This window comes from Epinephelus moara, chromosome 15 (assembly GCF_006386435.1).
Source record: "Epinephelus moara isolate mb chromosome 15, YSFRI_EMoa_1.0, whole genome shotgun sequence".
Lineage (NCBI taxonomy): Eukaryota > Metazoa > Chordata > Actinopteri > Perciformes > Serranidae > Epinephelus > Epinephelus moara.
In genome coordinates, this window is record NC_065520.1 from 5,395,117 (window position 1) to 5,410,048 (window position 14,932).

The 14,932-nt window shown below is 42.6% G+C and overlaps 1 protein-coding gene across 1 annotated transcript in view; it reads left to right on the forward strand.

The window, feature by feature from the left end:
* The window catches only part of LOC126401747 (microtubule-associated protein 2-like), a 79,025-nt gene that overhangs the window by 39,903 nt on the left and 24,190 nt on the right, over window positions 1-14,932 (forward strand). Inside the window, exons 3-4 of the mRNA XM_050063223.1 lie at window positions 2,765-2,833; window positions 13,488-13,666. Of these exons, the coding sequence (XP_049919180.1) occupies window positions 13,528-13,666 (139 nt within the window). The 5' untranslated portion in view covers window positions 2,765-2,833; window positions 13,488-13,527. The remainder of the gene's footprint in view (window positions 1-2,764; window positions 2,834-13,487; window positions 13,667-14,932) is intronic.

Genomic DNA, 14,932 nt, shown 5'->3' on the forward strand with positions numbered 1-14,932 from the left:
ACGTGAGTGTGAATGGTTGTCTGTCTCTATGTGTCAGTCCTGTGATAGCCTGGTGACCTGTCCAGGGTGTACCCTACCTCTCACCCAATGTCAGCTGGGATAGGCTCCAGCGACCTCCAACAGGATAAGCGGTTACGGAAAATGAATGAATGAATGAACTGATGTTGAAAATAGAATCAAGAATAAAACTATTAAGTTACATATAAAGTTAAATTTATAATAGGCATTTGAGTACCGTGTTATCATAAGCAGTAGAAATGATGGCTAAAGTTCCAAAAATACCACCTACATTGCAATAAACCAGAATCATCCTGTAGTAGAAATACTTCTTTCGTCCTCTGTGAATTCAGTTTCCTTTTCTTTTTCACTCCAGGCCTCTTTCTCTCTCCTCTCTAATAAATCAACCTCCTTCCTGTTTGGAGAATCTCCGCTCAGCTCTCTTTACGTCCCTCTACTCCATCCTCTGTCTCTTTCTTTCTCTGTCCAACTGCCTGTTTTGGCGCCAGAACCCCCCGACGGTCCTTTCACACTGTTTTACTGTTAACAGGATGCTCTGTTTTCTACCTCCTTACAGTCCAAAAGCAGTGTAAACGTGCAAATCTGTCTTTCTTCATGGCTGGCTTAAGCCTTAACTCATCCCCTGGCTCAGCCCCAAACGGACCAATCCAAGAATTTCACAAATCTCAAAAACAGCTCACGAGTGGAGTCTCTCTAAGTTGGCACACGCACGACACGTTCTCTTGTAATCGCTTAAAAATAATCACTTTGATTTCTTTTCGGGATTATTATTATCCTTGCAGTTGCCTTGGAAACCGTCCTGCTGACCTCTGTTTCTCTTGTTTTCCTCACACTGTCTGCAGTCACTGTTGTAAACATGAACACTGGTCTGTTGTCTTTTTTACGTATGTTTTGGAGGGATGTTAGGAGGTGGATTGGATTTTCTTTCTGATGGAACCAGGCTATTTTTCCTTATTTCTAGTCTTCATGCTGAGCTAAGCTTACCAGCTGCTGGCTCCACCTAGATATTAACAGTAGAGACATGGGAGCAGTATCAAGAACTGTTCCTTTAAAGGAACTTCATATGATATTCAGAACATTAATAAAGCTATATTTAACAACCTATTAATTTTTGCTATGTACTGTATGTTGCTATGTTTGCTCAGTCAGTTTGTGTTGTAATCTGAACTTCTCTGTCCTCTGTTGTGGCAGACATTTTGGCATATTAGTGCATCTGAATCCCGTGTGTGTATCCCTTTGGCTAGGTAATAGCCACCGCTTTGATCTGCGCTCATATGGTGGTTATCGCTGATATGAAGACACCGTTGTCATGGAAGTGGAGCGCCCACCTTCTAGTTCCTGCGTGGTTAACACCATGAGCTCTGTCAGCACTGTCGCTGTTGTTAGCACTGTTCCAGTTATTAGCACCGATAGCTGCTAGCTGCCAGCTCAGCCATCTCCATGTTGGTAACTGTGTTCAGACAACCTCCGAATCATTGATATGTTCTGAATACGAGCTATTTGGAGGAATTCTGAGCACATTTTTTCCTGTGAATATTGCCTCAGATGTTTTTCTGAGATTTACAGGAACTTTTTATACAGTTATCCATCTGTATTATTTTTTTGGTTTGTTTGTTTTTAAGTGTTCACCCCTGAAAATGACCCCCTTGTGGATCTTTGGTGACCCCCAGTGGGGGCTTGGACCCCAGGTTGGGAACCAGTGACATAGAGCTCCTTTAAGTGTGCATCAGAGCCAATCCACACAAATCCACACAAATCCACACAAATACTAGAAATGTGCCAGAACTTACATATTATGCCATCTTTGCTTAGAGTATGTAACAAATTAAAAGTTGAAAAGCAATTTATATGGGTGTAGAAGTGTAGATGATTGATTCAGGTCCAAATCTTGACATTTGAGTGTAAAGTATTTGAATACTATCGTGTTAAAAATATGCATAGTGACTGCCATCTACGGCATGAATCCTGGCTATTGCGATTGAATTTTGCTGTTTGCTGTTCCGGTGCCAACTGATGTATATGGAGGCAGCTTTCACCACCAACCAAGCCCCCCATTGCTGCCCCATCATATAAAAGCAACGTCTTCAGTAGTGGATTGAGGGGATTACGTTGATTAAGAGTAGATATTGTAATTATTGATTTAGTATTAACATTAGTTAGTTGCTTAATTACATGATGATGAAAAGATGAAATGAATAAACAAGGAAATCAGACATTTCTTAGGGAAATTTGACAATGTGAACAATGCTAGAGAATAATGCCATTCATTTAAATTTAAAGTACAGTTATAAATAAAAAATGAGCTAAAATTACACATGACACAGCCCTGTGATGACACAAAAGAATAAAATGGTCACAATGGACACGCTCATGCATGGACACTCAATAGATCCGATTTTGTTGTTGTGTACCGTCAGCAGCATCTTTAAAGAGAGACAAGGCCACACTGAGGTTTGGATTAATGTTGCTGACAGACTCCAGGTGACAGAGCTAAGCTGCTGTGTTCATGCACGGCTCATGCACGGCTGTGTTAAACACAAGGCTGACACGACTGAGCTGTCTTGTAAAGAATCCCCTATTTGATTCTGGACTAGCCAGGCTGGATTCAGAGGCTTGAGCTTAAAGCTGTCAGTGAAGTAAATGAGTTTCAGCTTTTGTCAGATGCAGTGACAGAACTTTTGAAGTGTTAAACGTAAGTGCTGCGCATTATTGATGTCCTAACATGTGTTCCCTGTTTTTCATGCAGGTCTGAGCAGGCGCTTCAACTCAGCACTCGTCTGTTTCATCCATCAGTGAAGACAGCTCTTCAAGTTAGGTAAGCCAACGAAAAAACATAAATGTGACTAAAAACGGGTCTACAGTCATCTCACACCTGAATAACTAAAAGAAAAAGCAAAAACATAGAAGTCTGGAGCGCTGCCAGATAGAATACTATGCACTACTTCTACTCATATCCCCCCATGACATTTCACACTCACTTTTCCCATGACTCACGGGGCCCTGGGACTCAGATCTAAGTGGCTGCACTCAGCCAGATGATTAGCTTGGCTGTCCATGGATGTATAATAGAGGGGGAATTATACACAGCAACATGTTGGACGGGAGAAGGGCCGATTGTTTGGGCTGATGTCATGCGAGACATTTCTGACCTCCAAAGACCAGTCATTTAGTCATGTATAGAGCTTTGGTTGCATAAATGTGTTTGAGATTCATGACAGGAAATGAAATGACAGAGCGAGTGGCTAAATGTAGATTTGGTGGTAAATTCAGAGAAGTCTTCTGTTTGTGTGTGTGTCTATGTTTAGCTCTGTTAACAATGTGTTTGCTCCCGGCCAGAGAGCTGTGGGTTTAGCTTTGTGGATGCGTTCGGGGGCGTCAATGAGAGGGTGTGTTTGTTTGCGTGTGGGTGTGGTTCAGTTTTTGGGTGTTTGTGCATGCGTTTGGGTTGATTTGGCCAGGGAGTGTGTGTAGGTGTGTGTGAGCCTGCAGGGCGTGGGCTGTCAACAGTCATCGTAATCCCCGCAGCCTTGAAGGATGCGTGAAAATGCAAGATGTCTGGAAAGGGAGGGAGTCACTGCTCAAGAGACAGACAGACGGGAAGTTTTGTTGGGAAGCAGCAGAGAGCTGAGTGCTGTTTGTAAAAGTCTGTCACAATTAGCACAGATTATTGTGCAGAATTAGCTAGTGAAATTTGCAGTCCTATTTTTAATTCTGATTCTCTGTGCTTATCCTAAGTAGGCTTTGCTTCAGATCACCTGTCAATCAAACACTGTTGGTTGTGCTGAGACATCCTGTTTGATGAGATCTGTTGATGTAGTTTGACTTTTCTAAAGATGGTGCTCTTATATGTAACTCAGTCATGACTTTTAGTTTCACAGGGGACATGAACACCAGTCTCCTGGGTCAAAGTCTTGTGCTTGTTGGTCCTATCTACCTTCTCTCGCACCCACCCAAAGGGGACTCTCCTCACTCTTTATACTAGATCTGTTGTTTTGAGCATCTAATAATGACACAGATGGGTTTATATTCCAGGTAGTGGAAGGCCCAGTACCTCTCAGACATTAAAGGGGGTATTGTATGTCCATTCCTGACAGCGAGGGCTGCTGCCCAAGCTCGATTTTTGACACCCTGGTAGCTAGAACAGGCTCTTTTTTATACCAGTGGTTGCCAACTGGTGGGTCGCAGTCCAAAAGTGGGTCATGGGTCCATTCTGAACGGACTGCAGGTAGGTCCTGTTGGTATTAGGAGAAATTTCATTAGGTTTCACTTTCACGTTTGTTAGATTTTGGTACCAATACTGCGAAAATACATAAAATTACTCAATGTTTAGTTTTTTGGTTTCACACAGGACACAAACCCCAGTTTCTTGGATCACAGTCCTGCGTTTGTTTGACCTGTCCACCACCCCAACAAACCAGCCTGTTCTTACTCCCAGTTGTCAAATATTGATGCTTTGTCATGTCCCTCAGCATGTGATACCACAATGCAACCTTTAGCATCCTTATGAGACACTGGGCTTTTAACCAACTCCGTACACTCATCTGCGTCAATATTTGATGCTCAGATAAACAAACGTAGTATAAAGAGCAAGAAATTCCACATAGAGTGAAAGGGGGTGAAACAGAAAGTCAACATTGAGTTTTTTAGGGCTGTACCAGACTCAGAATTTTGTCAGTTGAATCAGATTTCTGTGGCTTGTGGGTCGGTCTCAGACGCTGAGGGGGCGTGTTCCGGGAATGAGAATGGGTTGGATGAACTACCTAAGCAGACTCTTTAGCTCTTTATACTAACATTACCTCACCTGACTTCCTCGGTTGCCACATAACAATAAACACGGCAATTTAATGAGCTGATAACTGCATTCTGAATCTACTAATAGGTGAGCAAGTTCCTTCCACCCATATCTATAAGGCTATTTAATCGAGTGATAACTTAAGAAAAGGTGATAAAAAGCCATGGTCTGTTGCTTCTAATCGTAACTGGACATATCTTCCCAACAAACTGCTGTTGTTGGTGCAGCAAAACAGTGATATGCTTAGACACCACCCCCATCAGCACCAGCCTAAAAGTCTAAAATGATATAAACAGCCCAACCAGCAACCAGCTATCAACGTATTGATGAATTTAAATGGCTCGGCTGCCATTTGTGTCAGTGCAGTTAGGAAGGACCCCCGGGGCTGCGCCTGGAGGATCTGGTGACCTATTTCAGGATCCATAACATACTCAAAGTCCGCTCTCTGCAGCCAGCGTCCGCTCCTGACCACCACCAGCCCCTCCCACCCCGGGGCTCACATCACCATGGGAACAATGACATCACCATGGGGTGGGGCTGATGCGTGCCAGGAAGCATCTACTCCTTTGATGAGATTGGAGGCTGAAGCTAAAGAGAAGGAAATGCAAGCAGTGAGGGGATGAGGGAGTAGATCTGAGTTAAGATGCAGCAGTCAGTTTGAGTCAGTTTGATTTAAATTCAACCTGAGGGAGGAAAATTCAGTTTGCAGACAGACTCTAATCTGACAACTCACTTAAACATCCAAAATCCAATAATGGCTTTCAAATCATCACAATATGCCATTTAAACTACAAGATAAATTTGATTAGCAGGAGGCCAAAAAAAGCACTGTTGACTTTTACTGCAGGGTCATAATTGAAATCAATATTTGCTGCCATTTATTTAATCACGTAATGTTTCTGTTACCGACCGTAGTTAATATAAATATAACTAGTTTATAATGATAATGATAGCTAACTGTCAGTGCTCTCACTTCTGTTTTATGTTTTATTTCAAAACATAAGAGTGATGCAGATGTAGCACAGAGTAGTTGTTTTTCTAGCAGCTGACTGGATGTGACACAGTGCCTGCAGCAGACTTCCTAAATACTCATCCATCACCCCCCCATTGAGAAAGATTACTGTTATTTTTTTGAACTGACCCTAAAAGTCACGCCTTGTAGATAAAACTCACATTGGGTGTAAGTCACATTTTATTCATCCTTATAAATAAGTGACAGGGGGTTTTCTACTTCTGCCACCATTGTTGAGTCCAGCGAGTCTCAGCAGATTCATGCTCACATCTAAAGACTGTCATCAAAGATGGAGGAGGACGACCCAGTAGGAGCACTTATGTGATAGGAATGTAGATACAGCATAGGGCAGAGTATACACATGTGATAAGATGAGCCTTTTTAAAATATTTGGCTAACATAAGTCATGTTTCAAGACTTAAATGAATACATCACCCCCCAAATGACAGTTTGTTTATGAAGTACTCACCCTGTGTTACTGTGAAATGTGAAGAAAACGCTTGTCAGAGTCAAAAGGGTCCACATTTTAAAACCAACAAAACTATGTCAAAACATCTGTTGACAAACTCAGAACTTGTGTAGTATAAACCAAGTCTCATTTATCCAGTTATATGATCAATACGTCCTAAACAAACAACCCTTTCTGACGAAGCACTTAACTGAAAGTGAAACTTATCCATGCTCTCTTCAAAGCCACCAGACTCCATTGAGAAAAACAGTAATTTTACCTTGCTGAGCACAGGAGCTGCTGGTCTACCACAGCCTCGATCAGTTGAGTTGTTCGTGTTATTGTGTGACTTTGGTGAATCCGAACTAACCCTTTAAAACACCAAAGACACACAATAAAATAAACAGACCAACTGCCCGAGACAGCGATGGACCAGGAGCTCTTGTGTTCAGCAAAGTAAAAACATTGTTTTTGTCAATGGAGTCTGGCTTTGAAGAGAGCATCACTTTCGGTTTTCCCCGGCACTAAAGGGCTGTCTATTTAGGAGGTACCCAGCATACAACTGGACAAATGAGACTTGGATTATACTGCATGATGTGTGCGAGTTTGTAAATGGTTGTTTTTATATAGTTTTGCTGCTGTTAAACACGGCCCCCTATGACTTCAATTCATCAAGAATTTTCTCCATTTTTGGATTCTGTATTCATCGTGGAGCCATGTGTGAAAAACAAAGTTTTCCTCACAAATTCAAGAGAACAGGGGGTGAAAAACTGATATACAATTGTTCATATAAGGGGTGAAGTATTCCTTTAAACACTAGGAAAGACTAAAAGGCGATGTAGTTTCTTTCACATGCTCACATCGCTAACTAAAACAGAATTTTATAACATATTCTAATATTATGTCATCGTTATCAGAGTATCAGTGTTGCTTTATTCATATGTTCTGGCATGAGATATGTTTCTGAGTAGTAATAAAACCTCAGTGCACCTATACTGCTGGTATTACGGTACTTAATCTGCAAAGAGTGGAATCAGCCCGGCACCTCTTCCACACAGGCGTGTGTATGTGTGTGCGTGTGCCTCGCTCGTCATGCTGCTGTTCAACATATACACGGTTCATTCACACTTCACTGGCAGCGCTCATTATGCGGCAATCCCCCGCATGTCTTGCTGAGTCAACGAAACATAATCCACCCGTCTGCTGCTGAGGAGGAAGCCGCTGGATTCTGGGTTGATTACAGGTCACAGAAACCTTCAGTGGCCTACTGTCCTGTTACTATAATGCTACTGTTAAGTGGGACAGCTACCCATCATCCTCTGCAACGTATTACACTGTGACTGTGTTCACTTGGCTTGTGATACTTACTCTATTCTAAATAATGTAGTGCTTTGATGAGGCTTGCAGTAGTGCAGCCAACATCTGAATGACAGTAAATATAACTGGCATTATATCATTGTCTTCATTGAGATAATATTGGAACTGTAGTCCATGTAAATAAGTTCATAACTGAGCAAATAGTTTTGTCAACATATTTATTAGATGTTAAGAAACAAACCAATGACAGAAGGAGACAGAAAGGAAGCAGGACCTCGGGTAAAGGATTAAATAATTGATTAATTATAACAAATATAATTTCAAATGACAAAACACTGCATCAGTTTTAGCAACATGACCTCTACTGTGCATTTGGATGCATAAATAATATTCAGAAATGAAACTATACTTGTAACCATCCCATCAATGATTGGGATGTAGAAAATCATACCTAAAATTAGAGACCAACCTCAAGCACACACATTTACAGATAGAGACACACGCGGACGCTCACACAGAGGATTAAGGCCAGGTTGGCCTACTGAGACTGGCTGCCAGAGATTCCATCCTCCCTCCTAAATGGATGGTGACATTCCGATGTGAGCGGCGCTCCACGGAGGCGTGAGGAGTGACCCAGATTGGGATGCAGTTGGTGGAGAGGAGGGCGGGGGGCGGCGCAGACGGGGAGGGAAGCAAGGTCGGATTAGGGACAGGGTGGGGTAGAGTCGGTGGAGGAGAGGGATGCTGGGACTGGAAGGTAGAGCGAAGTGCAGCAGGGGGCCATGAGAGTGCGAGACGACAACGTAGAAAGACAAAAGGAAGAGGGAGAGAAGAGAAGTCAGACGAGCCTCAGGCCTGCTGCCACACCTTCTCACTTGTCTCATGCTGGCATGTTCAATTTAAAACACCAATCCCAAGATGTAATGGGATTTGGCAGTCCTTTTTTGACTCCCAGTGCTGTTGATTTAACCCTTTTAAGTCAAGGACGCTGTGATGGTTGACATGCTGTGCGGTGGGCTTACTGCTGGGCTTCTAGCCTAGCCTAGTCTACAAATGATCATTTGTATATCAGCAACTCACCTTGTTTCATGCTGAATTTGAAAGTATTTCTCGCTTGCCTCCAGGTTTAACGAAGAATCCATAAACAGAGAAAATTCTTGATGAATTGAAGTGATAGGGGGCTGCGTTTAACAACAGCGAACTATATCAAATCATTCCTTTACAAACTCTCACACAACTCTGCTGTGTGGTATAATCCAAGTCTCATATGCTCAGCTCTTCTCAAAAAGACAGCTTTTTCCGACGGGGAACGAAACATTAGATGAAACTTATTTATGCTCTCTTCAAAGCCAGACTCCATTGACAAAAACAGTAATTTTGCCTCACTGATCAAGGGCACTGCTGCTCTATCGCTGCCTTGATCAGTTAGTGTGTTTGTGTTTTTGTGTGACTTTGGTGAATCTGAACTAAACCTTTTAAACACCAAGGTCACACGATAACACAAACAAAGTAACTGATCAAGGCAGCAGCAGACCAGCAGCCCCAGTGTTTTGTAACATAAAATTACTGTTTTTGTCAATGGAGTCTGGCTTTGAAGAGAGCATTGTTAAGTTTCAATTGCAGTTAAATTCCCTGTTTGAAAAGGCTGTCTGGGAAGTTTTGAACATACAACTGGATAAATGATGTAAGAGCTGTGTGAGAGAATTTTTCCCATTTTTAAAAAAAAAAATCTTTTTTTATTGGCAGCAGGCGAGAAAAACGTTTTCTTCATGAAGTCAACGTGACACAAGGTGAATGATATACAAATGGTTATTTAGGTATTGAAATAATCCTTTAAGGTTTATTTTAGTGCAGAAGAGGTTGCTTTTTCCTGTTGTCACTCTAAATTGTGCCAGAAATCAATTCTTGTCTGCAGGTCAGTGCCACAAAAGCCTTTAACTACTTTTTTCTGCTCATAAACACAGTATTTTTGCTGTACTTTGTCAACTATCCACAAAGCTAATAGCATTTTCTTTATTGTTAGGAAAGATGCCCATTATACACTTTATCCTTTTCTCTCTAACACAACAAGACTGATAAACAGCTAAAAGGGAGCGATGAGAGAGGGCACTGTCGTATCACGTTAACCGCATGAGGATGACAAGGTGTGCCTGGAGAGCAAGGTCCTGAGGGTTGGGCAAGCGCAGACATCAGGAGAAAAATAAACAACGTGACATGAGTTCAGTATTGAATGTTACTAGAAGTGTTCAAATAAAAGTTAGAGGATAAGTCAGTTTCATAAACATAAGTGATAAATTGTTGATTAGAAACTAGAATAGAATAGAAAAGGAGGTCAGTGCATCTTTAAACTCTTCATTGCACTGGACTGATGTGCAACTGTTATAACTCGCCACCAATCCTACCAGTTTTTTCTTCAGCCACATTGTATTTAAGTGTCTTACATTACAGTATTTTCCAGTCTGCTTGTCGGGGAGGCATTCAAATACAAAAACATCAACAAAGCCAACAATCCAAAAAATAATAAAAAGGTATTTGTAGTAGATCCGGACCCCTGGGTGTAACGCATTTGAATTTGTGAGAAAAGGTGTGCTTTGCTTGTGTTTTTCTCCTCAATTATCAAATGAAAACACAAATGATTTATGTAAGCAGCCAAGGTTTTTGCCATCCTTTGTCGGGACAATGTGTGAATGCCAAGTGTGGCGTAACATTGCCAAAACAGCAGCTGAAAGCAGGTCAATGCTATTCTAAACCACCATCAGCACAATCTGGCTGTCAGCGCACCAGTTTTCTTCCTTAGCAACAGCTGGGACTAGACTCGCCTCTGACTGAGCCCTCGGCTGAGATTTTCAGTCTCAGACAGTTTGGCCCAATATCTTGAAGTGTCAGTAGGTCTTTCTCCTCCTCTCTTCTCCTCTCCTCTTCTCTCTCTCTCTCTCCTCTGATCCTCACGTCTTGCCACTGCAGCAGACATTAGCCCCGATCACTGTGAGCCTGTCGTCATGCAGCGCTGCAGGGAAGGAGAGGAGAGACACTTAGAGACGAATGAGGAGGGAAGAGAGATAGAGACAAATGTGAATGGGAGACACTATTTCACAAAGGCTTATATATATTTCAGGACTGAAGCCGCCAAGGATTTGTCATCTCATATCTCACCAAAAAAATCAAAGATAATGTTGGTCTCTGAATTCTTTGTCTTAGCAGGGTGGAAACCTCAATTAGATCTTCAATAGAAAAATGAGTAGTAGGGAATTTGAGAAAGGCTTTCTTGCAGAGAGTTTTTTGCCATAAGAAGCTCACATGTCTGTACTTTAGATCAGTGGTTCCCAACTGGTCCAGCCATGGGGTCCAGATTTCTCCTTAGACATGAATTCAAGGTCCACAGATGTAGATGTATGATTAGATCTGGATACCAGACTCCAAGGTGGCACCTATTCAGTCCAGTTATTATTGCCCACCTGGCACATTGATCAACCAAGGTTGCATCATCAAAAAAGGGCATTGCACAATGCACAATGGAAGTTAACAAAATGGAAAAATGGTGGATCACTTTTACTACTGGCAACCTTTTGATCTCTTATAGATATTTGTGTTTTATCCAAAAAAACAAGCATGGACCAACTATTAATGAGACCCCTGCATGTTCTCTTACTCACTTGACTTTTCCACTGTTGCCTTCTCCAGCTTCACCTTCTAAGCTGAAGAATATGATGCCCACTGATGTCGTCATGGTTCACACTGTTTTTGGTTCCAGATGAGAACCAACTTTTCAGGTTCTGAGCCGTCTTATTTTTGGTCGAAATGCTCTGAACGGTTCAAAATTAGGTGCAGGAACCAGAATGGAACTCAATCCATTTTCGTGGGGAAAGAAATGTATAAGAAAAATACTTTTTTGAGATTCAGAATTGCATCTCTGCTTTTTGCAGATGATGTGTTCTACTGGTTTCATCACACCATGACCTCTAGTGTGCACTGCGGCGGTGTGCAGCAGAGTGTGAAGCAGACGTGATGAGAGTCAGCACCTCCAAATCTGAGGCCATGGTTCTCTGTCAGAAACAGGTGGATTGCCCCCTCCAGGTTGGGGGAGAGTTACTACCTCAAGCGAGAGATCTCAAGTATCTTGGAGTCATGTTCTCAAGTGAGGATAGAATGGAGCTTGAGATGGATCAGCGGTTTGGTGCAGCGTCTGCAGTGATGCGGGCGCTGTGTCGGACTGTGATGGTGAAGAGGGAGCTGAGCCAGAGGGCAAAGCTTTCAGTTTACTGGTCCATCTATGTCCCATCCCTGACCTATGGTCATGAGCTCTGGGTAGAGACCGAAAGAATGAGATAGTGGATAAAAGTGGCTGAAATGAGTTTCCTCCGAGGGATGCTTGGACATCTAGAGGGAGCTCAAAGTAGAGCCGCTGCTCCTTCACGTTGAAAGGGGTCAGTTGTGGTGGTTCGGGCATCTGATCAGGATGCCTCCTGGGAGCCTCCCATTAGAGGTGTTCCGGGCACGTCCAACTGATAGGAGGCCCCGGGGTAGACCCAGAACACACTGGAGGGATAACACATCTCATATCTCATATCTCTTTGCTCAGCCGCTGCCCCCATGACCTGGATTTGGATTAGCGGTTGGCTAGTGGATATGAAATAGTCGCTAACGTTTTTGACGAATGTGTTTGCAAACTGATCGCAGTAAATGGAAAACGGGAGATGAGATTTGTTAGGAGAGGATGACCGAGAGAGAATCAGGATGAAAATGTAGACAAATATGGGAGCAGAATGGAAAAGATGAGAGAAGAGGACGAAAGAAAAGGGACATGAGAAACGAGATGGAGGAAGAAGGGACTGTCAGCAATTATTTGTTATGATGAAATGAGCTGCAGCTGATGATAATGATGCAATTTAGCCAGGCTGCCAGGCAAGGGAGGGCCCCCCGCTAATCTTGTTTAAAAAGCAACATTATGTGTTTTCCTCTGAAGGGAAAAAGACTGCCTGATGCCTGATTAGAATTTAGATACTTTGGTAGTGCATACTGGATTGGGACAAACCTTTTGTCATTGTAATGGTAGGTAAAGAGCTTGTTGCACTGTAGTGAAGGAGGCAGTGGGAGTTAATAGATGCTGCAGTGTGTCATGTGCTGCTCTTGTTTGAAGTGTGTGTGTGTGTGTGTGTGTGTGTGTGGGTGTGTGTGTGTGTGTAGCACTTTTTTTTGTCTGAATGGGGCAAGCCTGTCAAACCCATCTGCTGGACCCCCATAAGACCTGTTCTGGTTGCCATGGTAACAACGTCCTTATCTGTGGTGAGGGGATATGAAGGGTGTGTTCACGTACGTTGTTTTTTTTTTTTTTTTTTTTTTTTTTTCTTCTTCACCAATCCACAAGCCGCCTGCTGCAGTGCACCTTTTCTTTATTGTATCACATTTGGATTTATATAAATTCTATTTTACTCATTGTTGAGTTTTGGATCGAAGCTCACCTCTTAAGCCATAAACGTCTGCTATTTGGGGAATACTTACAGTGAGTGTGTCTGTTTAGCATGAATCAAATCTAAAGCACAGGCAGGTGTTATGCTCCACCTGTTAAGCTCACAATAACAAACATTTTAAAGCCACTTTTTGGATGCTTTTGGGAGTCACATGCACTATAAAAGGGAAAAAGAAAAATGAAATAGAATAGCTCCGGCACAGCTATTTCGTCTGCCTTTCCTTCCTGTCTCAACACGTGGATGCTGAGACAAAGACCAGTTTGCTGAGCCAGTAGAGGAACAATGTTGCGCCTCACTCCCTCTGGTGGCTGATTTGTGAGCTTCACCGTGCAGTGTGCATCTTGTATCAGCTCTCTTTTTCCTATCATGCCTACATCTCCCCCTTTCTTCTGCATGAACAAACCTAATCATATTTCCCTTCTCTTGCTCCAGCAGGTGACCTGTCCCCTCCCCGGCGTCCCAGCAGGCAGGCATGGCAGACGGTCGGCAGCCAGACGAGCACTGGTCTACAAATGGCCAGGAAAATGGCGAGAATGGCTACTCCGCCTACAGCTCTGCCTACAGGGAGAATGGATACCACGGTGGGGCAGCTGCACATCCTGGAACGACAGGTAGGAGCACGGACACTGTGACTTCTGAGTGTGTGTGTGTGTGTGTGTGTGTGTGTGTGTGTGTAAGCATGAGCATGCAGCACTGGGTCGATGGCATTGATTGGACTGCCAACACATACTGCCAGATGGGTCTGGGGAAATGTGATTGGTTCCACAGTGCCAGGCAAGGGCAGTCAATTCCCAAAAGGCACGTGTTTCATATTGGAAAGAGCACTGAACAGGAACAGTCTGCTGTAGCAGTGTTTTCAAAGGTTGAAGGACATTGTCGTGGTCCCTTAAGACACTTGCATAGAGGGCACATCTGGACCTTTCCAGAAGCAGACCAGAAAACTCAATGACTCCTGCTTTAAAATACTGCAAGCTTTGAGCAGGTATAACGCTGTTTTATCTTAAAGTGGAGCACATAGAAGATGGTTGTCTTTCACAAACTTACTTGTTTTACAGATTTTACACTTTGCACTTTGGGAAAAAAAATATCAGATAAAAGCCCTCCAAGTTTTAAGTTATGATAATGTGGTTGGCTCAAAGTTACTAAATCTTACAAATAAAATGAAGCATCGTATTCATCATATTAGAACTCTTAGAACTGGAAAATCACGGGGTGGTGGACATCAGATTTACAGCGAAATGCTCATATTTTGACTGATATGTCTGTGAAGTGATCAGTTCAGCTTAAAGGGCAGAGATAGAAGTATGAAAGAGAGGAATAAAGAGGAATGACTATGTGCATGTGTACATTTGGGGGAACCACTTTATTCTTTTGGTGAATTGGGTGTAAATGATGCAAATAAGGCAAATAAGAGACACGAGTATTTTAATTTTAGCAACCACTGAACACCAGGTATTTTTCTTTGGAAAACCATGTATCTGAATTTATATGTTCTCAAACCACCTCTTGATCAACCACACGCTCAGCTGGGTCATCTCGAACTCATAAACATATTTTGGAGAGCAAGCAATCAGGAAATCAAGAGTGCTGTGTGTGGTGGGGTTGTTAATCCAAAAGCTCTCTACATCAAGAACTTTGATTTTCTGTTTTAATTCATATTTGATATCCTGAAAGTATGTATCTCAATAGTTCCAACAAACAAAAATATGTAACTTTTCCACATTAAAATGTCTCCGTGGGTGTCAGCGTGGGTTTTCCCTGGTTACTCCGGCTTCCTCCCACAGTCCAAAGACATGCAGGTTAATTGGTGACTCTAAATTGTCCGTAGGTGTGAATGTGAGTGTGAATGGTTGTCTGTCTCTATGTGTCAGCCCTGT